Source organism: Siniperca chuatsi, linkage group LG1, assembly GCF_020085105.1.
Source record: "Siniperca chuatsi isolate FFG_IHB_CAS linkage group LG1, ASM2008510v1, whole genome shotgun sequence".
Lineage (NCBI taxonomy): Eukaryota > Metazoa > Chordata > Actinopteri > Centrarchiformes > Sinipercidae > Siniperca > Siniperca chuatsi.
The window spans coordinates 23,026,912-23,051,863 of NC_058042.1; the positions used below are offsets into that span (position 1 = coordinate 23,026,912).

At 38.5% G+C, this 24,952-nt stretch overlaps 1 protein-coding gene across 4 annotated transcripts in view; it reads left to right on the forward strand.

Moving 5' to 3' along the window:
• LOC122873566 (MAM domain-containing glycosylphosphatidylinositol anchor protein 1) overlaps positions 1-24,952 on the forward strand; it is a 187,492-nt gene that overhangs the window by 100,794 nt on the left and 61,746 nt on the right. For all 4 annotated transcript variants that reach the window (XR_006377470.1, XM_044190478.1, XM_044190467.1 and 1 more), the window contains exons 5-6: positions 7,467-7,663; positions 12,025-12,157. Coding sequence is in view for 3 of the 4 variants with exons in the window: in XM_044190478.1 (XP_044046413.1) it covers positions 7,467-7,663; positions 12,025-12,157 (330 nt within the window). In the remaining variant the exon portion in view is untranslated. The remainder of the gene's footprint in view (positions 1-7,466; positions 7,664-12,024; positions 12,158-24,952) is intronic.

Below are 24,952 nucleotides of genomic sequence, written 5' to 3' on the forward strand. Positions count from 1 at the left end.
TTCAAGGTTGATTTATTTAGCATTTTACAACACTGGGTGTAAAATAAAATTTAGTTTCAGTTAAATTTTTATAAAGTTAAAGTTTTATACAAAACACAATTGCATATTCAGCGTATAGGGCGGGCCCACATGTCTGCATACAAAACATATTGCTGTTGTTCATTGCACCAAAGAATATATTGTAAATTTCATTCCTCTGATTGTATACAAAGTTAAAATAATGCTGGAAAGTCTCGCCCATCTTGTTTCATCTCTCTTCCTCACTTCCATCATTTGTTTTTGGCTAATGTCTAAGGCATCGATGAAGAGAGAGGGACACAGACTCATGATTTGCGGGGTTAAAAAAGGAAAAGACTCGTGATTTTTGTAGGTATATATAAAAAAACTGGGCAGAGAAAATCTGCCTAAATCAATCTTTACTTCTCAACATTGCATTTTAAACACAGGCAATGTTCTCGTTATTTCCAAATGTGGGCCTCGTGCATGTTTTATACCCTCTTTAAGGCGATGTCTATGAGCAGAATGCTGAATAATTGACGATACGCGAAGCTGGATCAAACGGCAAGTCTGCCTCTGTTTGTGCCTCTCTGTATGCACAGGCTTTTCTCTGTGTGTTTGTGTGTGTGCACGCGTGTGTGTGGTCGATAGCCTATAATAATGTGTTTTTAATGTCTTGTGTGTGCAAGAGAAAAAAAGAGACAGACAGAGTTTGTTGTTTTTTGTAATTGGTGTGATGAGCGCTTTTTACTGCACACTGTTTGGACTTGTTGTCTATAGAAACTGATTTTTAGCTGTTTTCTACCTGAGAAACTCAATATCTTTTCAGCTGTAATGCACCAGTTTTAGTTACATCCAAATGCCTGTCACATAATTTCCCTTCAGAAAACACTGCCTTTGTTTTCCCTGTCACAAAAGCTGGATTTATCTTCATTGATTTTTATGAATTTATTTGACATTAATAAGCTGTTGTTTCTGACCATCACATTCAAACATGCTGATAATAAGATTATTGTGGCTGCATACTAACATCTATGTATATCCTCAAAGTATCTCCTCAAACATCTTTGGACATCATCAAACTATAGTTTCTGCACAGTGATTTTCAGCCTCACATGTGACTGAATGAAAATGGCAATAAATTCAAATGTGTTTATTGCTGAAAGACAATAGATTCTCCTCTTTGTCTTGATTATAATATTATCCATGATACAGGTAAAAGGGAAAAAATCTTTCAAATGAATGAACATTTTTTACGGTTATTTTTTCAATCAGACTAACAGATCCTCCTTTTTTAAACTATAATGAATCTGAAAACAAATACAATCTAAAACTTGGGAATCTTGAGTTGGTTCTGTTATTTGTCTGTCAACTTCGGTATAAAACTGCAGTATGTTGTGATGTAGTATCAGACCAGTCTGGCCAGCTGCAGTGTCCAATCAGATTTCCAACAAACAGGTGTGTCGTGCTGATAAAAGACTTCCGCGAAGGCCGGTCTCATGTATCCTCACTCATGTTTGCTCCGAGATCCTCACTCCTCAGAGCAGAAATATGAGAATTTGCCTTCTGATGAAATGGAGCAAGCAGCAATTTAGTGACAAAACTTTTTCTGGTTTTGCAAAAGAAACACATTCTAAATGTGCAAACTTGATCAGCCATGTGCACACGGTCGGTACTAAAGCAATGCAGCAGCTCCTAGTCAAATGCCTGCTCTGTGTTGAATAGAAAAAATGTGTTTAGTTTGTTAGCTAGTGTCAAGATCTCTTTTTCTCTTTCTTACATCCATTTTTTCCCCACTCACTATTCAGCAAACTGAATAATGAATTCTGCAGTGACCTTCAGTGAATTATAATGATTATGGTTCTGTTTATTGGGGATAATACACTTGCTGTTCTGTGTTGTACAATAGATGCTAAACAGCCTTACTCACACAATCACACCCCCCTCACCCAACCGTCCACACACACCGCACACACGCACCACCCCACACCTTATTCTCCTCCTTTGCACGCTCACACTCAATTGAACCTGTCATCTTCTCTTTGGTCCCCTAATGGCCGTCTACTCCTAGAGAGCTATTAGAGTACAGGACATGTTATTGGAAATCAAAGAGGATTTGGAGTCCAGGTCGTCCTCCTGCAGGGGAAAGCACCAAGCAGAGGTCAACTTGTTACAAAAACACACTCGGTCAACCCTGACCGCTCAGATGGATTGCTTCTGAGTAATTCTCTGTTTCCATTATTGCCATGGCTACTCTGGTTATTTCGAGAGAGGTTTTTGAGGTACAATTGTGAAGAACTGATGACATGCAGACCATATTACTGTCTATTATAAAAGACACTGTACATACTGTACTTACAACTGTTATGCCTGTGAAATTAAATCATTCCCTTTTTTATTTCTCCCACACTGTCACTCAAGAGTTAATCCACTGTGCAGGGCTAAGAGAATACTGTTCTTTTTGTTGCCTTGCATTTTCTCCACTGCATGTATTGCATTTGCTAGCAGTGTAGTCACTAGATGGCCAGAGTTTGTAATTCTGATCACACTTCTGATCATCTGATTCTCCAGATAACAAGCAAACAAAGTCTGTACAGGAGTGCTTCTTTCTGTTAGTTTGCCCAGAAATTTGTATTAAAACAACAAACAATTTTCAAGAGCAAACATAATTGGAATACCTGACCAAAATTTCACTCTGGTCTAAACCTTCAGGGAACACCTCAAACAAGTTAGTTTTGAAGCACATGCTGGTGTATAAGAAGGTTTCCTGCATCGGTTTTTAATATAATTGAGATGAACAGGGACCTGAGGATAGTCTGAACAAATAGAAGTAAAATACTTGACAGTGTTTTTTCCTAATGATAAGGGAATTTCATTAACAGGCAGCTGGTCTAACAGGATCTGGTTGCCTGATCAAGACAGTATGAAACACAATGTTGACTTGGCCCTCTTGAATTAATTTGTGTCAGTCAGATAAGACAGTGTGCTAGAGATGTGCCTTTTTTAAAATTCTCTTTATCAAAAACTTTTAAATGAAGTGAAGTCAAATGTATTCATGAAGTGGGATTTTAACTGAGGTGTTTGTCATTATGTAAATGTTAAAGAGCTAAAATGACAGCAGATAAAGTGACAGTATAGATGTAAGTTTTCCAGTTTCCAGCTGTCTGAGTTTCTGTTAAAAATAATATCCAAGGATCCAGGTAGCCTAGATAACTAAGGTGAACTCGTAGATTTGAATCCAGTCTGGGACTTTCATTGTGTGTGTTCTGTCTTTCATATTGTTACAGTATTATTTTTATCCCATGTCTTTCTCCAATGCAGACAAGTATACAACAAAACACAAATGCCCTAAAAGGAAAATCTGTACGCTGCAGTCTTTTGCGTAAAAACAGCAATAAATGAAAAGACTACTGGCCAGTTACTGCTATGTATTTTCACAGTAACAGTGCTGTAATTCTTAAAACTGTAAACTCTGTTTATGTATTTCCTATTATGCTACATATTCAATCACAGTTGCAACACAGTATTAATTACAGTATCAATTACTCAGATTATTCAACAAAATATTTGTCAAAGACTTTGAATCACTTTGCGTTAAAAATAACACAGAACAAACATCATTAATTCTACATTTTTATTCATTGATAATGTATCGCTTGTGAAAAGTAGCATTGGTTTTAGACAAACCTTCCCCCTTAATACGCCAAATCAACAGTTTTTAAAACAGGATATAATCCTGAACAAACATGCTGTCTTAGAGGACAGACAAAATCAGAAATAATTAGATATTCTGATATCTTTGAGCTGGAGAGGGCAGGGGTCACTTTTTATCACATAGTATTAGCTTTGTAAAAGATATGTGATCTTGTGCTTTATCCACATGTATTTGTCCAAGCTAAGGGCACCACTCTGAGGGAGAACTAAAATGTCTTTGTCAGCACCACTGTGTGGTATCTAAGCGGAAAACAATGCCAGACCCCCAGTGCAGCTTGAAATTTGGAAGCGTAGATGTACATTAAAAGCTGTGGCTAACAAAAGCAGCGCAGTGCAATTGATCTAAGCTGTGTGCAAAGGCAGGACTTTGGGGAAATCAGAAGCTTCATTAAAGTTTCATATTGTATTTCTGTACACTTGCAGATTCATCTTGTGTCTCTGTTTACTTAAGGGCCCAAACTGAGCAAAGTTAGACTTACCCTGGGAGCTTGGATTATAAAAGCTTTAACAACACAATTGTCATGTGAAAAAAATGGCTGTAAAAGTATTGTCATGGTTTTATCCATGACATCAGTAAAGTAATTTTGAAATATTAGTTTTTTGTGCTCCAGTGGGATGTTTGTTTAATGTTAGTTTTGTTTTCTTTTTTTGCACAGCACAAATATACCAGATTGTGTTGATACTGGCAGTAGTGAATTATGTTTTCCAATGTTTGCTATTAATATGCTATTAATGCTATCAGAATCATCTTAGCTGTATATGAACATACAATGTGGAGCTCTGAGTGACTCTACAGTGTTGTCCATTTACAGGTATGAGATGTTCTTGAGAATCTACTTGTCTGTATCTGCTTCTGTCTGTCAATCTGTCACTTTCCACTTTCTCCACGATTCACCACATTCATGGTGTCACGAAACAGACAGAATGACAGCAGCTAGTCACACTCACTCACTCTCTGACACACACACACACACACACACACACACACACACACACACACACACACACACACACACACACACACACACATTACCAAGGCACACCCCTATGCATGCACATATTCACAAATTGAAGTATACAAAGGTGCTTGCTTGCTCTTTTGCCAGATCTCTTTCACACACACATGCACACGTGGCAGAACCAAGAGGCAGGTATCTTTGATAGCTGCCCAGGTTTGATGGCCTGAGGCTTTTAGAGAGACTGGTGGTACCCTACTGTCTAGTTTCCTGCTGGGCCTTTCGTCCCAATCTGTGGGTTGTCGTTTTATAAATGAGGATGTCTACAGAGAGATGAAAGGAATGGAAACAGGTGAGCACTTCACAGAGCACAGAATTGAATCACTGAGAAAATCTCAAATAACAGAGACACAAAAATATTTCACTGCATTAGAGTAAGCAGCTTAGCCAGGTCAGACACAGACATATATGTATGTGCATATATATGTATATATATATATATATATATATATATATAAATATATATATATATATATATATACACACAAGTATATATATATATATATATACAAAGTATATATATACACACAAAAGTATATATATATATATATATATATATACACAAAAGTATATATATATATATATATATATATATACACACAAAGTATATGAAGTATATGAAGCTCAAAAATAATGACTGTTGAATGTATTTTAAAGTAAAGATGAAAACTAACATAAAATAGGGTCAGTTAAGCACAAAGATACAATTTTTTAATTATTTTTTAAACCACAATTAATGTCTGAACAACATTTGAATAAAATAAAAATGCATGAATGTATTTTACAGCTCATTTTCCAAATTTTCTTAATTAACATAGCCGTTAATTAAGACGCTCCTTTAATTCAGTGTATTTCAAAATAATTATTCAAAAGAAAGCTTGCTGAGAAACATTTCAGGTGACGGTCACAGCTTGGTTAGGTTTAGGCACCAAAACTACTTCTTTAGTTTTAGGAAAAGGTTTGGGTTCAAATAAATACTTCCTTAAAACAATCAACGTTGACTATTGGTTGCACACGCGAAACAAACCCTGGTCCCCCGTGTGAAAGTCTTGTGTTTGACCCATCCATTCACCCCGACCCTCTCCCGATGTGGACTTTGTCACTCTTTATATTACGTCCGTCCTTATTATTTTGAAAGTCGTGTTGAGTGTCACAAAAAAAATGGAAAATTCATGTCAATGTACACGAATCTATTGATAAAATTTCGTGACTATTTCACAGACTGCCGTGATACTGGTTTGAAATGTGACGTCAAAGCCCTTCAGCACATTTTTGAAAACCTGCTTTGATGTTTTGTTAGTCTATTGAGAAGATGATTTGATGTAACATCTGTTGTCACATGAGTTCACATGATAGTTTCAGTGTCGTAATCATTCTGACTCACCCTTCTTTCCCATGGCATTCAGGCAAGGCTTCTGGACACTGTACCTAGCTTCAAAGCATGTAAGATAGTTATATCACATCTTTACATGACCCTTTGAGTCACCTTTCATTTGAAAAAGAAAGCTGTAGTCTCATGCAACCCCTGTTTTTATTTTTTTGGAGTCACAAAAATCACCTTAACAAGTTCAAGTTGTCTCTGTGTGTTTATGTGCCGGTCTTGTCCCGGAGCTCTAACCTTCAAACCACCAAGTGCTCCGATGCTATGCTGACGTTGCACACACTTAGATGTTGATCCAAATGGGAATGTGTGTGCATACAGCCCTCATGTAACAGCTGTGCCCTTTTCCACTCTCAAACGTCTCAACCAAAAATACATTAAATACAAATACCTCCCTCCTTCCCCCATCTCATGGGCCCTGCTACGCTCACCACTGATGGTGTCAAGGAACACAGTATCTACACTCCCGTCTCACCTCTTTTCTATAGCTTGTGGGAAGTGAGGGACAGAGAAGAGAAAAGAGGAGGTGAGAGGAAAGGAGAGAGGAAAAATGAAAAGGCAGGAAAAGGGAGGGAAAGGCTACACTGGCGTTGGCAGAAATTGTTTCCATGATGTTTGAAGTCCGCAACAGTCCAATTAGGCTGCAAAGAATCAGGATTACACACACACACACATGCAACCCTGCCCTGTAAGGGATAGAGGCAAGGAGTGAGGAGGAGAGGACAGAGAGGGAGGGATGGTGATGAGGAGTGAAAGTGACAGTGAGTTTTGGAGAGATGGCAGAAACCAGGGGAGAGCAGCCTCCGTGCTCATGACAGCCGCTGAAATCCTATCCACTGGAGGAAAAGGGAGATGACACTCCCATGAAGGAAATACACAGGGAAACGAGGCAAGTGGGGGGAAAGAGATAAAAATGATATACATTTTGTGTGTGAGAGAGTCACAGCTAGAGAGGGGAATGGCAAAACGCACAGATTGTTTGGGCATTTGTGCTCGTTAGAAACTGTGATCAATAGCCAACTCTTTGGACAGTGTTTGGTCAGTGTGGGTGGGCAATTCAGCCAAACAAACTGCACTTGTTTGTCCTTATTTCCAGTTGTGTCCCAGTTACCAAATCTCATCCCTGCCACACACACAGAACTGCACAGAAAAGGTGACGACATTATACAAACTGAACCTACTCTGAAGAACTTGTGCTTTTATAAAACTATACCTTGTGGTTTCCCTGAGGTTCATTTTTGTGTGTGGCATAATAAGGCCTTAATGAACAAGCTTCTGGGGTATAACGAATATCCTCCCCGTGCAGCAATATCTTCATGTTTTTATCTTTATTTGTGTTGCATTGCTGTGTTTTGCAGACCTTGACACGCCAGTTCTGACAGTGCACCAGACCATCAGCGATGTGCGTGGCAGTTACTACCAGGAGAAGACGGTGTTCCTGCGCTGCACCGTCAACTCTAACCCTCCTGCACGATTCATCTGGAAACGTGGGAGCATGCTCATCGAACAGAGCAAGGACAACGGAGTGGACATCTATGAACCGCTTTACACTCAGGTACACATGAACACATACACAGCACAGACACACTGCCAGCTGTGCAGTCATTCCCTGCTTTCTGCTCTTCTCTTTAAGAAGTTCCTCATAAAATCCTCCCCACTGATTGTATCCTTGTCTACTCAAGTTTTACCCTTGAGAAAAAGCTTTCACTCAAAATGTGTCTCTTGCCTGTACTTAGTTTTTCCTACTATTCTGTCGAACATTCAATGTTTACATGATCACTGTTAAAGCACTTAGCTCCTCCCCCGATCGTCCAGTAGCTTTAACCTTAACTCAGCACGGCAGGTCTATCAAGCTGTGAATTTCTCCACATGCCTACTAAGAGAGATACTTGACATTTAGAGACATTGGAGGGTCATGTCATTTTTTGTTAGCATTTCAAAGACCAAAAACACAAGAGCAAAAGTGTAAGGAACGGATTAAATTGCTGGCAGTGGCGGGTAAAATCATCAGGCCATCAGCTGCTTTGGCGGACAAGGAAAACACACAACAGAAAGACACATTTAGTAAGGTTAGTATATTGTGGCAATTGCTGCTTTTAAGCATGCATGCCCCTGTGTCACACACACTAGTCAGTTTAGGGAATATCTATGCTGCTGTTTCAAACCAAAATGGTACGCATCCACTCCCCAGTGAAAGAGGCACAGTCCGTTCTAAGGCTGTATTTAGACCAAATCAGGCGTTGCGGCATAGGCGCCAGTCCTCCCATTCATTTGAATGTGGGTAGTGTGTTTAGGCTGCAACGGTGGGGACCGCAGGGGAAAAAAATGCAGTGGCCCTGCGTGGCCAATCACATAAGCCGGCGATCAGACCAGAAGACGCCCACAGGAAGAAGACCTTGTTTACCATGTAGCATTGTAGCATTCTACTGATCAACTGTGATCAGATGGAAGAGAGACTGAGCAGAGAACTGTGCTTTGGCAACACATGTCAAATATGATGCCAATAAAGCCTATTGAATTGAACTGAATTGAGAGAGAGAGAGAGAGAGAGAGAGAGAGAGAGAGAGAGAGAGAGAGAGAGAGAGAGAGAGAGCACAACGGTGATTGAGCGAGCTAGAGAGTGAATGAAGAGAGGGAGTGGTGGTAGCGCGAAAGCCGGTGAATCAGAGAAATAAAACGTTATTTTCTGATTGTTTCACAGCGGTTACGTTCTAAAGCAAAAATAAACACGCCCACACCCCCACACAACCCTGTGCTAATTGCCGCAATGCCTGATTTGGTGTGAATACAGCTTAAGTGCAGCACACTGGCCGGACTATGGGAGGTCATTCTGGTGAGAGGCGTCACTTGGTTTTATTTTTGTTGGACAACTTTTGTATTGAAACTCAAACAATTTTACTATTTACTATTATACTATAAGTATTTTTTGTTTGCTTGCTGGCATCCCAAAGAGGAGGTTTTTATTGAGATATGGACTCTTGTGAAGATTTGAACTGTGATAAGGACTCATTCATAGGTGGCTGAACTGTGTTTTTTATATTGACCACTGACTGTATAGTACACTGTGGTGAACTTAAAATTCTTGTGTGCTTTGTGTTTCTTGTTGTCTGCCGGTACCTTTGAAATACCTGGTTGTTATTGATTGAGGGGTCATGCACTGAAAGACATGGGTCCTTTGTGCATGCAAACATGCATGTAGCCTACTGTTTTTTGTGTAAATATATTGAACATTGAATGACAACAATATTTACATTAAATTATGTCTTAATAATGCAAATGTTATTCCTTCATTTAGCACATAGACTTCAAAAGTGGAAGAATAAAATAGTTAATTTCAGACCCTGGTTACAGGTTACATTCAGGATAACACATCCACTGTCTGTGTAGTATTTCACCACTGTGTGGAAGCTGGTCTTAGATGCTATATTAGAGTGAGGGTAACATTGGCCATTCTGTTCTGCTCTTTATTTGATTTGGGGAAGTTTATCAACCCCAGCCAAACTAGTTATTGGAGATTACATCATGTTTGCCAAACACAGTAGTCCTCATCCTAAAAACCTTTTCTTTTGTAACATTAAAAGTGAAACATACTGTTTGACAGTACCTACAAACAAAAATCATATATTTAACCTCTGTCTTGCTTGTCCAAGTATGCAAGCTGAACTGTTATGTTAGAGTGAAATAAAAGTCAACTAACTCATGGAGCTAACATTATCTTAATTAGCTAGCTAGCTGCAGCTGATAAAATCTGTTTGTCATTTCAGCCGAAAAAATCTAGTCGCTGGATAGAAATGAGAAGACTGCTCCTGTCTGAAATCAGTGACCCACTGTTACTAAATTATTACTAAGAATTTCAAGTGGTGAATCCCCCCCACCCATTGTCAATGTAATGTGCCATGTGATAACAGAAAGCCTGACAGGCGTAGCAACAGTAACTGGTGGACAAGGCTTAGATCTATCTGTACAGTGCGAATTGGAAGCACAAGTAGCCAGATCAGAGGGACTTTCCATGATGTGCTAAATTGTAAACAAATAGTCTATAGTGCTAAAAACACGGAGGTGTACTTAGGTTTAATACTCAAGACAATCAGCGACGCTCATCCTCGATAACCTTTCTCTTCACTTTTCACCAGATTAGTTGTGCAGTGCAGAATAATGCTTGATTGGTATTCCACATGTGTAATTATAATATATGATCCGATATTGAAGCCTGGCATTGTGCGCGACTTGACAGAAGAAGGTAAACTGAGGAGCTGAAGTTAGGGACTGTCTCAAAAGTGCATGCAAATCGGCCAAGGGAGCTTTTAAAATTTTTGTCATTAGCTTGCTCATTTTTCTTCTCAACTCCAGCTAAACATATAGATATATGTATGAAGAGTATAAATGGCATAAGAAAACTGTTTAATACAGAAAATAAAGCAGTTTAGACAATTACAACGTCCGGTATAAATCACACCCACTTCCGGTATAATCCAAATACAGATACAAATACAGATATTTTTGTGACATAAACAGTTGCAGATACGTATAGTAGCTTTGCTTTACACCCATAGTATGCAGATACATAGGTATTCTTTTGTTCTAAATTGTTAATTATTGTAGTGTCACATGATTGTTCTGTCCTCTCTGTCAACAGAGGCACAATCAGACAAGCTTTCAGTCAGGTAGAAACTAGCTGACCATCCAGTCAGTCGGTCAGTTACTTGATCAGTTACAAAGCAATAGCCAGTAAGTTAACCAAATAAATAAACAGTCCCCAAGCATGATCTCCCAGTCTAAGTGCACAATTGTTGTGTTAGCACAACTGCTCCCTTTCTTTCTTTCTCCACTTATCAAAGCATCGCTCAGCCACAAAACAGAGCCCCTTGAGTTCAATTAGCCAGCTAGCAGAGCTCTTCCCAGAAATGCCTAAGACACTGTTAGCTCACCTACTGTAGCATAAAGACAGTTATACAGACAGTTTGGTTGTCTGAAGGTAATATGTTGAGTTGGCTCTTTAATGAGGAGGTTTTTGCTTTAGCCATATTTATAGAAAATGCATGGAAACTAAGACAGAGAACACTATATCCATCATAATAAGACCATATTTGTTATGGAAAGTGGATGTTCTGACATGTTGAATTTGTGGAACTGTATGCTGTGATTGGTCATGTGGCCATCCTGGTTGTTGTTGTTGTTGTTGTTGTTGTTGTCCAGTGTCTTGTAAGCCCATACGGACTGGCCACAATAAGGTGCAGCACACACAAATAAACAAATCAATCAGTCATTCAATCAGTATACAGTATCAGACACAACGTCTAGATCTGAAAAATCACCAGTGATGTTGAAAGAAATTTGTGACTGCTTCTGAGTGTCCAAGAGAGTGTTTATGTCTACATGAGAAGCCCAGTGAAAGCTACTGGAGTAGTAAGAGACATTGTTTTATGAATAGTCAGGGAGAGGGTGGAGGGATTTAACTTTTTTATTTTTTCACTGACAATCAGATCACTTTCATTTTCCTTATGTACTCATGTGAAAGCCATTTGAAATTCATCATTCATATTACTCCATATGTAGATCTCAGATGCTTGCAGTTGATAATCAGGGCATGTCAGACATACAAACACAGTTTGTGTTTGTGTGTATTCATCTCCGTGTGTTTTTGACCCTGTTTCTCACACTGCGGCTCATCAAAAATTGAAGAGACGTTTACGCAAGATTACAACCCAGTTTAGAACAGACTAGAATATAAATCTCTGAGTGTTCTCATTGACGTAATGTTACGTGTTTTGCAGTGGAAACGTGGGCATTTTAGATGTATGATTATATGTGTCTTTCATATTAACCATATAAAAGATTATGTGGTAAAAATATTTTTTGAAGAATATAGTTTTTTAGCATGATGCTGTTGTGTGTGTGCGTTTTCGTCCCATTTAGGGTGAGACCAAGGTGCTGAAGCTGAAAAATCTAAGACCCAAGGACTTTGCTGATTACACGTGCCAGGTGTCCGTCCGCAATGTGTGCAACATCGAGGATAAGTCGGTCACCTTCAGGCTCACAAATGCCACAAGTAAGTTTTTTGATTGTTCTTTTGAAAACGCACTGAAGACAAACAAATGCTTGAAATGCTTGTGTGTGCACAGACATGTACATACCTTCACACAGCCAAGATTTTTTTGCACTCTCTTTCTCTTTCTTTTATTCTCCCATCTCATCTGACTTTTCTCTGCATGCTCATTGTGTCTTGGCTCAGAACTCTCTCGCTCTCTGTCTCTTTCTCTCATTGTTAAAATGTCTCCCATCTTTACTTTTGCAGGAAATAGTCTTCACCTGTCATCCTCTCATTTTCTCACTTCCTTTAATCTCTCTCTCTCTCTGTCTCCCTGTGTCTTCCTTTGCTTTCTTTCCATGGGTTTTCCTTCTACCTTTTGACTTTCCACTCAAATTTGCTCTCAGTCTCTCTCAGTATCTCCTCGCCTGCCTCCCAGTGTGCCATATGGTCTATCTGTCTTGTTTTTCTGTTGCTGAGGACTCATGTCAGTGCTGTCAGCTGTAATTCAGTTGTCACACTCCCTGTTATCTCCAATTCACTCTACACCCCTCTGTCCATCTGCACGCCTTTGCCCGGCAACTCTTACGAAAACATTGTTGCCGTTGACAACCCTGTCAGGTTTGTTACCGTCAGACTGATACACCACAAGGGAAAGCCCCATGCTGGTGAGGTATTTTTTAAATTCTTTTTCTATCGTGTTTATTTTCTTTTCTTGTTGTGTTTCTTATTTTCTTCTGGCCTCATTTTCTAAAGGCCAGCCAGCCTGAATTTATGTTGGTAAATCTTGCAAGACAAGTACTTTTTAGCATTTTATAAAAGTGTTTTTCAAACCCATTATCAGTTATATTTAATTTCTGTCAGTAACTGAAAGGAGGCTTTAGGTTAGAAAACCAGCATTTTTGTCAAAACATAGTTTCTTTAAATCTCCAAACTGATTGTGAAATGAAAGATTAATATTCCCTTAAAGCAAGACATGAGAAGATTGATATCTCTAGGTTAAATATGGAGCTACAGCCAGAAGCCTGTTAGCTTAGCTTAGCACAAAGACTGGAAACAAGGCGAATAACTAGCCTGGCTCTGATCAAATTCCACCTACTGGCACCTCTAAACCTCAGTAATGTGACAGTCACTGCTCCCGGCCAAGAAATAGTCCCACACATAACCCATGACATGAGATGGTGTCCATCTTATCATTTAGCTGTTGACAAGAAAGCAAATAAGCATGTCTCCTTAAATGTAAAATGAATCCTTTAACATCAACAGACACAAACCAGTTTAAAAGACATTTGATGTTCTGTGCTGTTCAGTTTCCATGTTGGGAATGATAGTAATGTAAATGTAATGCTGAAAAATGCAATTACATGGCTATACAAAGGTTAAAAAGAAATCAGAACCAGCAAAGAGGTTGGTCCATACTATTGTAACATCATAGTGTTCTTCATTAAGAGCTGTTATTTGAAAGTTTGGTCTCTAATTTGTATCAAATAGATCATATATAAATGCATTAGCAAATGTAGTTGTAAGAAAACCAAACAGAAAAGAAATATAAATTATACAATAACTGCAGTAATTTTTCCTCTGTAAACATCTCAGTCACACAATAAAGATTAAAGACAGAAAAAGTTTTTTGCTCTGTTTTTATGATGGCCATAACTGTCCACGACTTTTTACTTTTACTTTTTATTTACAGACTTTGAACTGAAGGAAAGGTTATCAACTGCACAATAAGGCCTCTTTCAGATAAGAGATAAAGCTTCCCAGGAGTCTTCTAAAGTGAGCTGAAGGTGGAGAAGATAAAAAAAATCTCAGAGAACAAACTCTGTGATAAAGTTAAGAGGAGAGAAAACATAATTTAGCATCTCTATGAAAGACTGAACATGAGAAAGAAGTAGTTGCAGACAGATTCAGAAAGAGGAGGAAATGAAAGACTCGGAGTGAATCAGACAGAAAATGAGAGATGGACACAGCTTGCTGCAATGCTCTGGAAAACAGAGTGACGCTAATGAATCAGCTCCAGGTGAATGTACTGTAGCTCACAGACACGCTATTTATTAGAGCATACAACACATAGGACCAGCGATGATAAATGATGGATTATGATAAAAAGGAAATGCTTGTAATAGAGAGTGACCAAAATGGAACAAAAAAACAAGAAAAGCTAAAACATCTGTGGACTTTAAGTCCTAATGCAGATTAAGGCTGACTCACTGTGTCATGGTTCTGATTTATTTGCACACATTAATGGCTTTTGAATGTTTTAAATAATACTTAAAAGGTGTAAGACTAGGGCACTCAGCAGTGTTATCCTCGTGTGAGTGAGTTAAGTTTTTGGCTCATTGGCCCTCAGATCAATGCATTAGCTGTGATTTATCTTACATTTTACAAATGCTTTTGTAAAACAGTCACAAAAGTGTTGTTCAAAATCAACAGGTAGGAAAGGAAAACAAACAGATCTGAATGCTCCAGCTGTATGTGATGGGTGTTCCTCACTCTCATTCCCTCTGTCTTCCTGTCCTCCCCTGTTGGACTCCTGTGGCTGAGATCAATTGTATCCCCAAGGCTCAGTCAACACACACACACACACACAGAGAGAGAGAAACACAGCCACCATAACAAAAAGTGGCTGAGTCTCTGCCTGGTGCTGGCATACGGGCTTAGAGACTTGCAAGAACAGCCAATCTGTCTGGACCTCACAGCCTCACAGAGTGATGGAAAACACACTGCTTAGTGTGTGTGATTTTTACAGCTTTGCTCCATTGATTACTCACATTTCTTAAAATACTGCATTAACGTGTTTCCCCAAATTATACACCCATTACCCTAAACCTCACATTTTCCCACCAAAATGAAGAAGTGGTGTCAATACAGTAAACACACCTTCCAAAAACTTTTGATACTCTTACCTAAATATAAAACAGCTACCTTATCTTTTCACACACACAACCACAACCTAACACACACTTGTCATAATGGTGTAATGGCATCAAACAATGCACCCACTTTAGGGTCCCATCCCACTTTGAACAATTTTAAAAGAAGCTTTCGAAATAAGTATGCGGTACGTTTTTGGTGGATATTCAATGTCAGTAAAATTTGCATTTTGAAACTTAAAATTGCAAATGGAAGTAAAAAAACAAAAAATGCTCTGCCTATTTGTAGGTCTCACAACCTCCACAGTTGCACATCTATTGCTGGCCTATACCTGCAGTCCATATAACTGTCTAATACAGTCGACAACTGTGATTACAGTAATCTCATTCGAAAGATATCTAATAATCAATCTTTTTTACTTTTTTATGCCAACGTTACTCCGTAAATGCTCATAAATGCTTATTTTAAAAATATGTTTTACTCAGAATGATATATTAAAAGTTAGCTAGTCAGGTAGTTAGTGGTGTACCTGAACACATTTTAGCCACAACACTCAGAGATGATGTGAAGAGATGAAGAGGCAGAGTGGAAATAAAGTAATACAGGGTTTTAAATAAATCCAGCTACAGGAGACAAATAACACAGGTTTTCAGACAAGTGTAAACATAATGATCTTATCTCAGAAAAAGACTCAGATCTCCAAAATAACAAGAGTGACAGACGGGGAAGCACCGAAAAGAAAGAAAATTGCAAAAGAGATAGAGAGCAGAGAAAATGAAATAGATGCACAGAGGGCAGAGAGAGTGGAGAGAAATAGACAGATGGACATAGAGACAGAGATAGAGAGATTGTAAAAGAGGAAAACAAACAGTGAGTTGCTGCTTTGTTTTTTATCCTCTATAATATTTATCTAATGAGCGTATTTTGTTATTCCCCACTGAGCTCCCTTTTGTCTTTGTGGCATCAGTCACTGCTTAGATTAGATTCATCCAACTAGGTGATGCAATCACTGCTGATTCACCTCACTGGGACAAGGAGATTGATTGATTTTTATATTATAATCCCAACCTGGGATTTGAGTACTGGGCTTCTGCCCTCCAGTAACTAGGGCCAAATCGGCCAAATCCTCTTCTCCCTGCTTCTCATAAAAAGAACACAGGGGCAAAGCTCCGGAGCTTGTCATGTTATTTAAAGTGGTGGAGTACAGGGGTGGAGGGGATAATGGAACAAGGCCTGGGCTTGTGGAGGGATGGAGCAACACAGCATTGGATTGACTTCCACCATAATTGAATGTAGACTTTTTGTCACATATTGTTTGTTTAATTTTATTGTAGGAAAATGCGCATGTGGAAATAAATATTAAATTAATATTAAATTAAATCAAATGTCATACCTCACAAAAGTACTGCTGTATATTTCAATGTTCTGAAAGTCAGGGTTTTTTTTTCTTCATATCTTCACATCAGCCATCAACACATGAGTCATTTTTTTTCCCTTTTCACTCTGAATGAAAAGCCTGAATACCACCACCACACATAATGGCCTGCTATTTTTCTATGACACTTGCAAGTTTTACTGCAGAACAGATAGAAAGAAGACAGGGCAATGTTTTATTTTGCTAAGTTCATTTGAAGATAAAAACTTGTACCATAAAGTAAAATTATTAATCTGACCCAAAATGTTTTCTAGTAGTGGGCTCCTGCAGAGGTCTAGGTATAATAATAAAATCATAAAACAGCAAGGTGTCTGGACAATAGATGGGTATGTATAATCACTGTAGTGTAATAGTGCAGAAGAGATGCTTCACATAAAACAAGAAAAACATGAAATGCATAATTGGCTTTATATAACTATCACATTGTAAGTAATTGTCAGGTTTAGATAACGCTTTTCCGATAAATATACATCAGAGACATTTTGGCAGTTCCAAAGTGCTGTGCCTTTGATGAACTTCTAAAACGCTTCATTATGCTGCTCTATATGTCAATATAGGTGATAATTTGGAAACGCTGAAGATTTTTTGTCTCCTGTTCTCTTGACAAAAATGGAACAAAATGCTGGATCACAGGAAAATTCAACCATGCTATGAATTTTTTTGTGTTGGTGGCAGGTATGTTGGACGAAAGAAAGAAACAGACACACACTGTGATTTAACGCTGATGACAACATTTGAGGGAACTGAGTCAGCCACTAAATCTGAATGATGGGAGAGTTGATTCAGTCTTTTATTGATTATTGTAACTCTTACTACAATATACCTTCACAATAATATGACAGTCGTACAAGTGTGCAATATATATGATGAGATCAATAGGCGGCAAATCCTATTGCGAGTGAATTCCCCCTTGAAAAGTTGAGGATCAATGGGCAATCTGCAATAACCCTTAGTACTGTAAAACCTCTCTGGTGGGATATGGTACTGCATCTGTGCAGTCAGTTTTATAGAAGGCTATAATCCATGTCTGAGAGTGGTCATGTGGAAGAGAGGGAGAGAATCTGAAAAACAATAGAAAAATTAGAGGAGAAAAAAGATGTTTCCATTTATTTAATCTGTTGTCTCTTCATCCATTACAATACATACTGTTTGTTGAGATTTTTTATTTGTTTATTTCCATACAAATGTATAGTTTTAGTTATTTAACCAACAGATCATGTGTGCCTGGGCGGGGATATGACATTTCTCCACCAGTCTCAAATCCAATCCAGTCAGGGGATCAGGGTGGGGATATACAGCCACACCACTGGCAAGAATCAATTTGCTTGTAAGGCTGCTTTGATCATTTTTTGTGAAGTCACTGGGCTTTAAGAATGCCAGAATTTCACTTATATGCCCTCCACATTTGACCTTTTAAAACAGTTTTAAAACATATTGCTTTGATTAAACAAGTGAACATGCAGCCTCTTTTCAGCAGTACTTTGCTTCACACTCACAGAATTACACACATTTACACTCATGAGCTGCACTGTACAAATGTTAAATACCAATTGTGTTTTTTGGATTTAAATTGATTTAAAATCTTGTCACAATGTGCATCGTGACACTATCCTAATGCAGTCCAAGTCCTGGCTTCTTATACAATATATTAACCTGTTCTGACCTAAAAATATTCAAACTGACAAGTTGGCATTATATTTAGTGTACCTGAACTATTGTCTTATTTGTATTTGTGTCCCTAAAAATGCATAATCAAGCAGGCTTAAAGTTTCTTTCATCCTTTTGTGGTGTATATTTTCAGCTACAGCAATTGCTTGCAAGTCCTTTAAGGATAGCTGATATGCACATATGTTCATCCAGATAAACAAACAAAAGTGCATACACACAAAGGCACACATCCACTATGGATGTATACACAGACACACTCATGCTGATTATGGAGGACCAGAACTGCCAAAATCAAAAAGAAATAAAGAAATGACTCAATAAATAAATTAATATGCCATTAAATGCACCATAAATAATATCAAAATTAATTTAGGCATTACATAATTTATAAAATGTGACACAAATTGATATTTCTGTTTTAATTTGCTTCTATATTTATTTACATTTGTATTAATTCCCATATTTTTTTTTACTTTCCCATTTAATTTTCCATTTAATGTATTACTTTGTTAATTTATTTACTTATTTATTTCTGTCTTTTCTTTTTACATTTCTGTATGCATCTGCTTCATTATGCAAATGAGGGGGGCTGTGTGTCATGGGCTTAACCTATTGGTTGATCGACATCAGAGTGTATAGATCGACGATACATGCCTTGTTGACACAACGGTGGTTTTTGGCCACTGAGGGAAGGCTCACAACTATGATACCGAGGAGATTTATAGCTGGCTCCAACCAGATCTCTGATCTGGATCATATTTTATGGAGAAAATATTTTCTGTTTTCCCTCTGATGTCCTCCGGCTGCTCTGCTTCAACTCTCTGTGATTTACAGAGTTTACTGATGAACAGATAGCTTCATTTACTGCTAACTGTAACGTTAGCCGCCCTCAGCTAGTTAGCTATGCAGCTGCGGTCCGATTACCTCACTCTCCCCAGAGTGGGTGCTCGGAGCTACAGTGGATCAAAGCACCTGTACTACAGGCGTAAACAGTGATACTCCCTTGATGCTCCCGGCTCCGAGCTCCCCGTCCAGGTAGACAGCTAATGGGACAGCTAGCAGCACAGCTAAAGTAGCTAACCGCTAACAACAAGTAGTTAAAGCCATCTGTCCATCAGCAAACTTCGTAAATCACCGAAAGTTGACGCAGAGCAGCCGGAGGACATCAGAGGGAAGACCAGAAAATATTCTCTCCATAAAATATGATCCAGTTTCACCAAAATCAGTGAATAAAGTTAAAAAGTTGCTTGCTTTTGTACAGTAATCAGTGAGGCCCGATCCCCAGAAACGCTCCACTCCGGCGGCGTGCATCGTTTTTCCAACCTGATTCTTGTCTCATTTGTGGTCTGATAAACAGTAACTTCATCATATTCAGTGCCCCATATTGCTATTTTCCAAGCTACTTTAGTTGTCATATTTTGTGGGACCCATGTGACCCAAGTTGGAACTCTTTTCCAACTCTGTTACTTTATCTGTTATTTTTATTATTGTTTTGGTTTTATTTCATGATGTGATTAAAATTTAGATCAATGTCCTCAATTGTTCATTTTCCAATGAACATAAACTACATATCATTTGTAAATAATTAGACTACCTCAAGGTCAGAGTATTGGATTGGCCACAGTGCAGTGCACTTAAAATACTCTGGGGTTCATTTCCTCAGGGTATTATTTCTGTGTGTATAGAGATAACCACCAATCTTCCATTTTCCAAATCACACCCGGAACATTTTCTCCTGTTAGCACCAAGGATCAACAGCAACTTTTGGGTTGCTAGTCGGCCTCAAAATCCCTAGCCTCCTAGGCCTCACCATATTGACTGATAACCACTGCTCCTGGGTTCCTGACAGCATACACCTCTATCTAAACCTTTAAGCTTTTATTTCCAGCTGATTTCCCCCCAATAACCCTTCTGTCTTTGCCTCATAGATGAATTAAGTCCTGCAAATCTGAAACAGGTCATACAGTATGGTAATGAGAGAGAAAGCAAGCGATGAAGAGAAGGCATCGGACAAAAAAAATGCAGAAAGAAGAAAGAATGAGGACCAGGTATAGGGACGGGGACAAGGGAAGGTAAAAACACAGATACTGAAGATACAAAGGTGACAAACTGACAGAGAGAAAAGGGAGAGAGGGAGTGAGAAAGTATGAGCGTGGAAGAGAGAGGCATTTGTTACCTGGTTGTAAACCGCTGTGCTGCACATAAATCCCATTACTTTGGGAAGAGCGCTGGCTGATCCCACTGTTACCGTCACACACGCATCCCCAGGAAATTGAAGCTATAATTCTCAAATCCTCAGTTCCTTGCTTCACATATAGTCTCCTCTCTTATTTTTTTCTTCTTGCCAGACATTCTCTCCACCGTAATTTTGGCCTTTTCTGTTCTTGGGATTACATTACATCTTTTAAATTCATGTAAGACACCAGTGCATTCAGAAAGAAACCACATGAGCAGCATGCATTCTCTTTTTGATTATTGGACCTTAAAATGCCAGTATAATCAATTATGACAACATACAGGGCTTTGCTACAATATATCCCCATTTGCTCTCATGCTTTATTTTACTCTAACTGTATTTAACAAACGGACAAATAACAAAGCAACACAGTTTCCATGGAGGTTCATTTAATACTTAGAAAGCTCTTCAGGCCTCCAGGGGTTTACTTTCCAAGCATTGTGATTTGATACAATGGAAGTGGACATTGCTATTTATGTGCTGATGGCAGTTCTTACACCAGTGAAATTTCTTGTCAGCTTGAGAGCCATCACTAGTGAGGTTAGCCCAAGAGATATCCCATTAGTGTATGTTTTTGCATGCATATTTTGTCCCATTTAAGAGAGTACAAGCCTGTTGATGTGTGTGTGTGTGTGTGTGTGTGTGTGTGTGTGTGTGTGTGTGTGTGTGTGTGTGTGTGCACAGCGTTGTCTGCATTCTTGTATTAGTAGAAACATGCATCTGTAAACTAGTTTGTTGAGCCTCCGTGCACCTCTTTCATTACGGCGATTGCAATCTGTTTAAAAAGAGATTAGATGAGAGGATGTACTGCAAAAAGTCTATTAGAGGAATGAATTGCTTCCTGTACTCTGTGAGGTCGGTCTCTCACTGAGGATTAACTCTCTCAGGTCGATAAAGCCCGGGATTCTCCTCCTTCTTGTCCACTAGAGCCCATTTAAAAGACCATGTCTGGAGTATACTCCTTCGAAATACTCAAATAATAATATTTAAAGCCTTAGAAAAGAATTCTCAGAATGTTTAACAACTCAATACGTATCATAGTAAACAAATGTTTTGTTTAGAAAATGAACATAAAATGGTAACACTTTCTAATAAGGGTACACACATGCTTAAATAATGCATAACTAATGCATGACATAACAGGATTTTTTAGTCTTTTAATAATCTGAGGTAGACTCACCCATCTGATCTGTTGGTTCTGAGCAATTTTTAACTCCAGTATGGGGCTTAAATGCCTTGCTCAAGGGAACCTCAATGATAATTGATTGTGTCCATTCACTTGTCTTAATCACAAAACTTTGAATGTAGACTGTACAGAACTCAGCTGCTAGGCTTTTCACCAGGACCAAGAGGTACAATCACATCACACCTGTTTTAGCCTCTTTACATTGGCTCCCTGTTTGTTTTAGGATTGATTCTAAGATCTTATTGATTACTTTTAAGGCTCTTCATGGCCTGGCTCCAGATTATATTTTAGACTTTTTAATCCCTTATGAACTTTAATGTAGTTTGAGATCTTCAGGCAGGGGTCTTCTGTCTGTTCCTGAGTCCAGGATGAAAACTAAGGGAGGCAGAGCTTTTGCCATCACGGCCTCGAGGCTCTGGAACAACTTGCCCAAAGAAATTAGGTTGTCTGAGTCAGTGTCTTCGTTTAAGTCTCTTCTCAAAACGCATTTTTATCATTCACTGTGGTATTTTATTTCTCTCTCTGTGAAGCACTTTGTATTTTGTTTTGATAAGTGCTTTATAAATAAAGTTTATTATTATTTATTATTATTATAAAAATGTATTAATTCATAATGTATCATCAACTTAATGGGCCAATATTGATAATAGCATTGTAATTATAAATTCATATGATTAACACTCACTGATCATCATTTTTGTTTTACAGCTAATTTGAATATATGTCAATGCATTACTACATTCATTAATTAAAGGTGGGGTATGCAATTTTAATCCAGTACACGTATTTTTGTCAGATTCAGCGAATATCTCCTCACGGTCCACTGGCTGTCCATTCAGTGTGTGCGCTGAAAAAAACTCTGGTGTTTGTACACAGTCGTGGCTCTGTAAATGGGAAATAAACAAAGCGGCTCGGACCGGGCCATACAACACTATTCCAGCCATGATTTGTCAGGTAACATTCCCACGGACATTCAGCTTATGTTCTAGTTTGCCAAGATATGCAGTTGGGATGTTAGCTATAGTAGCAGGAGAGTTGTGAGTATCGCTGTCTGGAGCTGGTGTGCTGCTCTGGGAAACCGTCTCATCCTCTCTGACTGTTAGCTTCGCAGCAGCAACTGTAATGACAGTTCGCTAATCCACACTCTAGCTAAGCTAACCCACAACCTAGCTAAGCAAAACCACAAGCTAGCTAATCTTAGTTACATTACTTGCTGTGTCGTTGTTTGCTCTATATTATGGTATTTGTCATGGTATTGGATTTCTCCAGAATCGCATACCCCACCTTTAATGCACCAAGAAAACATACCACATTATTAGTAATTTCATCATATCATTTATTAAAAATGAGCCACATAAGTTTTGATATACAGTACTTTATTGGATGATGTGATCACAATATGTTCTGCGTTAGGTAGGGATAAGGATAACCTAACCCTTGTATACCCTTATTATCAAAAAACATTCAGTCATGCATTGATCCCTAATAAGACAAATGTTGAACAGACATTGATACAAATGAATGTAATTTTTATAATTTTGTTTTGTTCCTTCCTATGAGACTATACAGTGCAAACATGTACAAACATGTAGATGATGTCTAGATGGATAATTGTCAGCAACTGACCTTTTAACTACCTCCCTGCTGACTACAGGTACTCAAACAAGACCCAAGACTCAAAATCTGTGACACACAAAATCCAAATTAATACCATATCAAAGGCCGAGGCAATAGTGAAAAAGGCTGACTTCATCTCTACGACTGAAAACTTTCTTTTTTGACAGTTTTTGAGTGGTAATAATCTAAGATATGGATTGGAAGTGTACAATATTGTCAAGGCTCTTTTATTTTCCCAGGCACCATATCGGCTAATGGTAGAAAGAGGTGACTGGCCAAGATGGCAGATGGGACATATTGCTGCAAATAATTCTTTACTCAGGTTGTTGTAGGCTCACCTGGTTCTGACTCTGAGGTTACCTACTGTATTAGAGAATGTAAGCCTCTTTCATCTGTCTTCATCCATTAAATTGGAATGAATTCACATTGGAAAATAAAATAGGTGTTTACCACTGTAGCTCCAGCTCTTTATTGTGTGTGTGTGTGTGTGTGTGTGTGTGGTGTGTGTCATCTTTAGTTTTTGTGCCAGAGGAGATACACTTTCCAAACAAGAAGCATATATCAAGCAAATTAATTAATATACAGAATAAGTGGGAGGAAACGAAGCCAAGTTTATTTATGTTTGCTTTGATTTTATCTCTAAAATGACCCTGGAAACTTTTTCCTTAACAGAGTAATGTGTCATGCCTCCATATGCTAAGTAATATAGAGTTATCACCTGCTGCATGAGGTCTTACAGGGCTGCTATAGAAAAACAAACATTATCATCCCATGTGACATGGCAGTTTAATAAAAAATATTTCAAAGAGGCAGGTTGACTGAGCACTTTTGGCCGCTATAACTTGGCCAAATAGAGAGAGGTAGATTTATACATACATATATACACAAATTTGCACCAGAGAGCTCAACAGTACAACCACAGATTAGTAACTCGTGGCCAGTGAAGCAGCTCCAGTAGAGAAACTGGGGCTCGACTGCTTTGCCCCAGGGTGTTTTTACTGTAGTTGATGAGGGAGGGAGGGGAAACCTTTCTATATTACTCCACCAAAAAGATTTTTGCAGCCACTTGAGGGATTTAAACAGGTGACATTTTGGTCACAAGCTCATTCCTCTCAACGCTACCCTCCTATTACCCCAAGTCGCCCTGTGGCAAGATATGCAAAAACCTATTACAAGATGTTGCAGATAGGATTGCCACCTATGTGATGTGGAACATTTTTAATGCTTTAAAAAGTTATTGGTTTTACATCAAACTAGAAAGTATAACCACATGAAACAGGGTTTTCACCATCATTAGGCTGTAGGGAAACCCTGTTTGATGCACCATATAAAACATTACAATAGTGACCACATAGCCTTGTTTCACAAAGAGGTGTTTAACAGCACACACAATGTGCCGGAATTATTATGGACAGAGTATGCCACTAAACACCCTTTTAGTGGTTTTACATAAACCACAATTCCCAGCCGTCACTTGCCAGAAGTAGTTTTATTCTGTTGCAGGTACTAGTTTAGCTAAACACAGACAAACAAGTAAACACGGTGTGTTTACTGCAAAAGTCTTTCCCAAATAGGCCACATGTTCGCAAGTTTAAAAAACAAAACAAAACAAACAACAAAAAAACCATCAATAATAAACTGTTTAGATGGAACAGCTTTTGTCTTTTCATGATAGGCTACCCATATCGTTTTTTCTTCTTTTGCCAAACAGAACCTGCTGCATTACATGATTTTTGGCCACAAAACAAGTGGTCAGATACTGTACGCAGACTTGACATACTATCATCTCATAAACTTGCT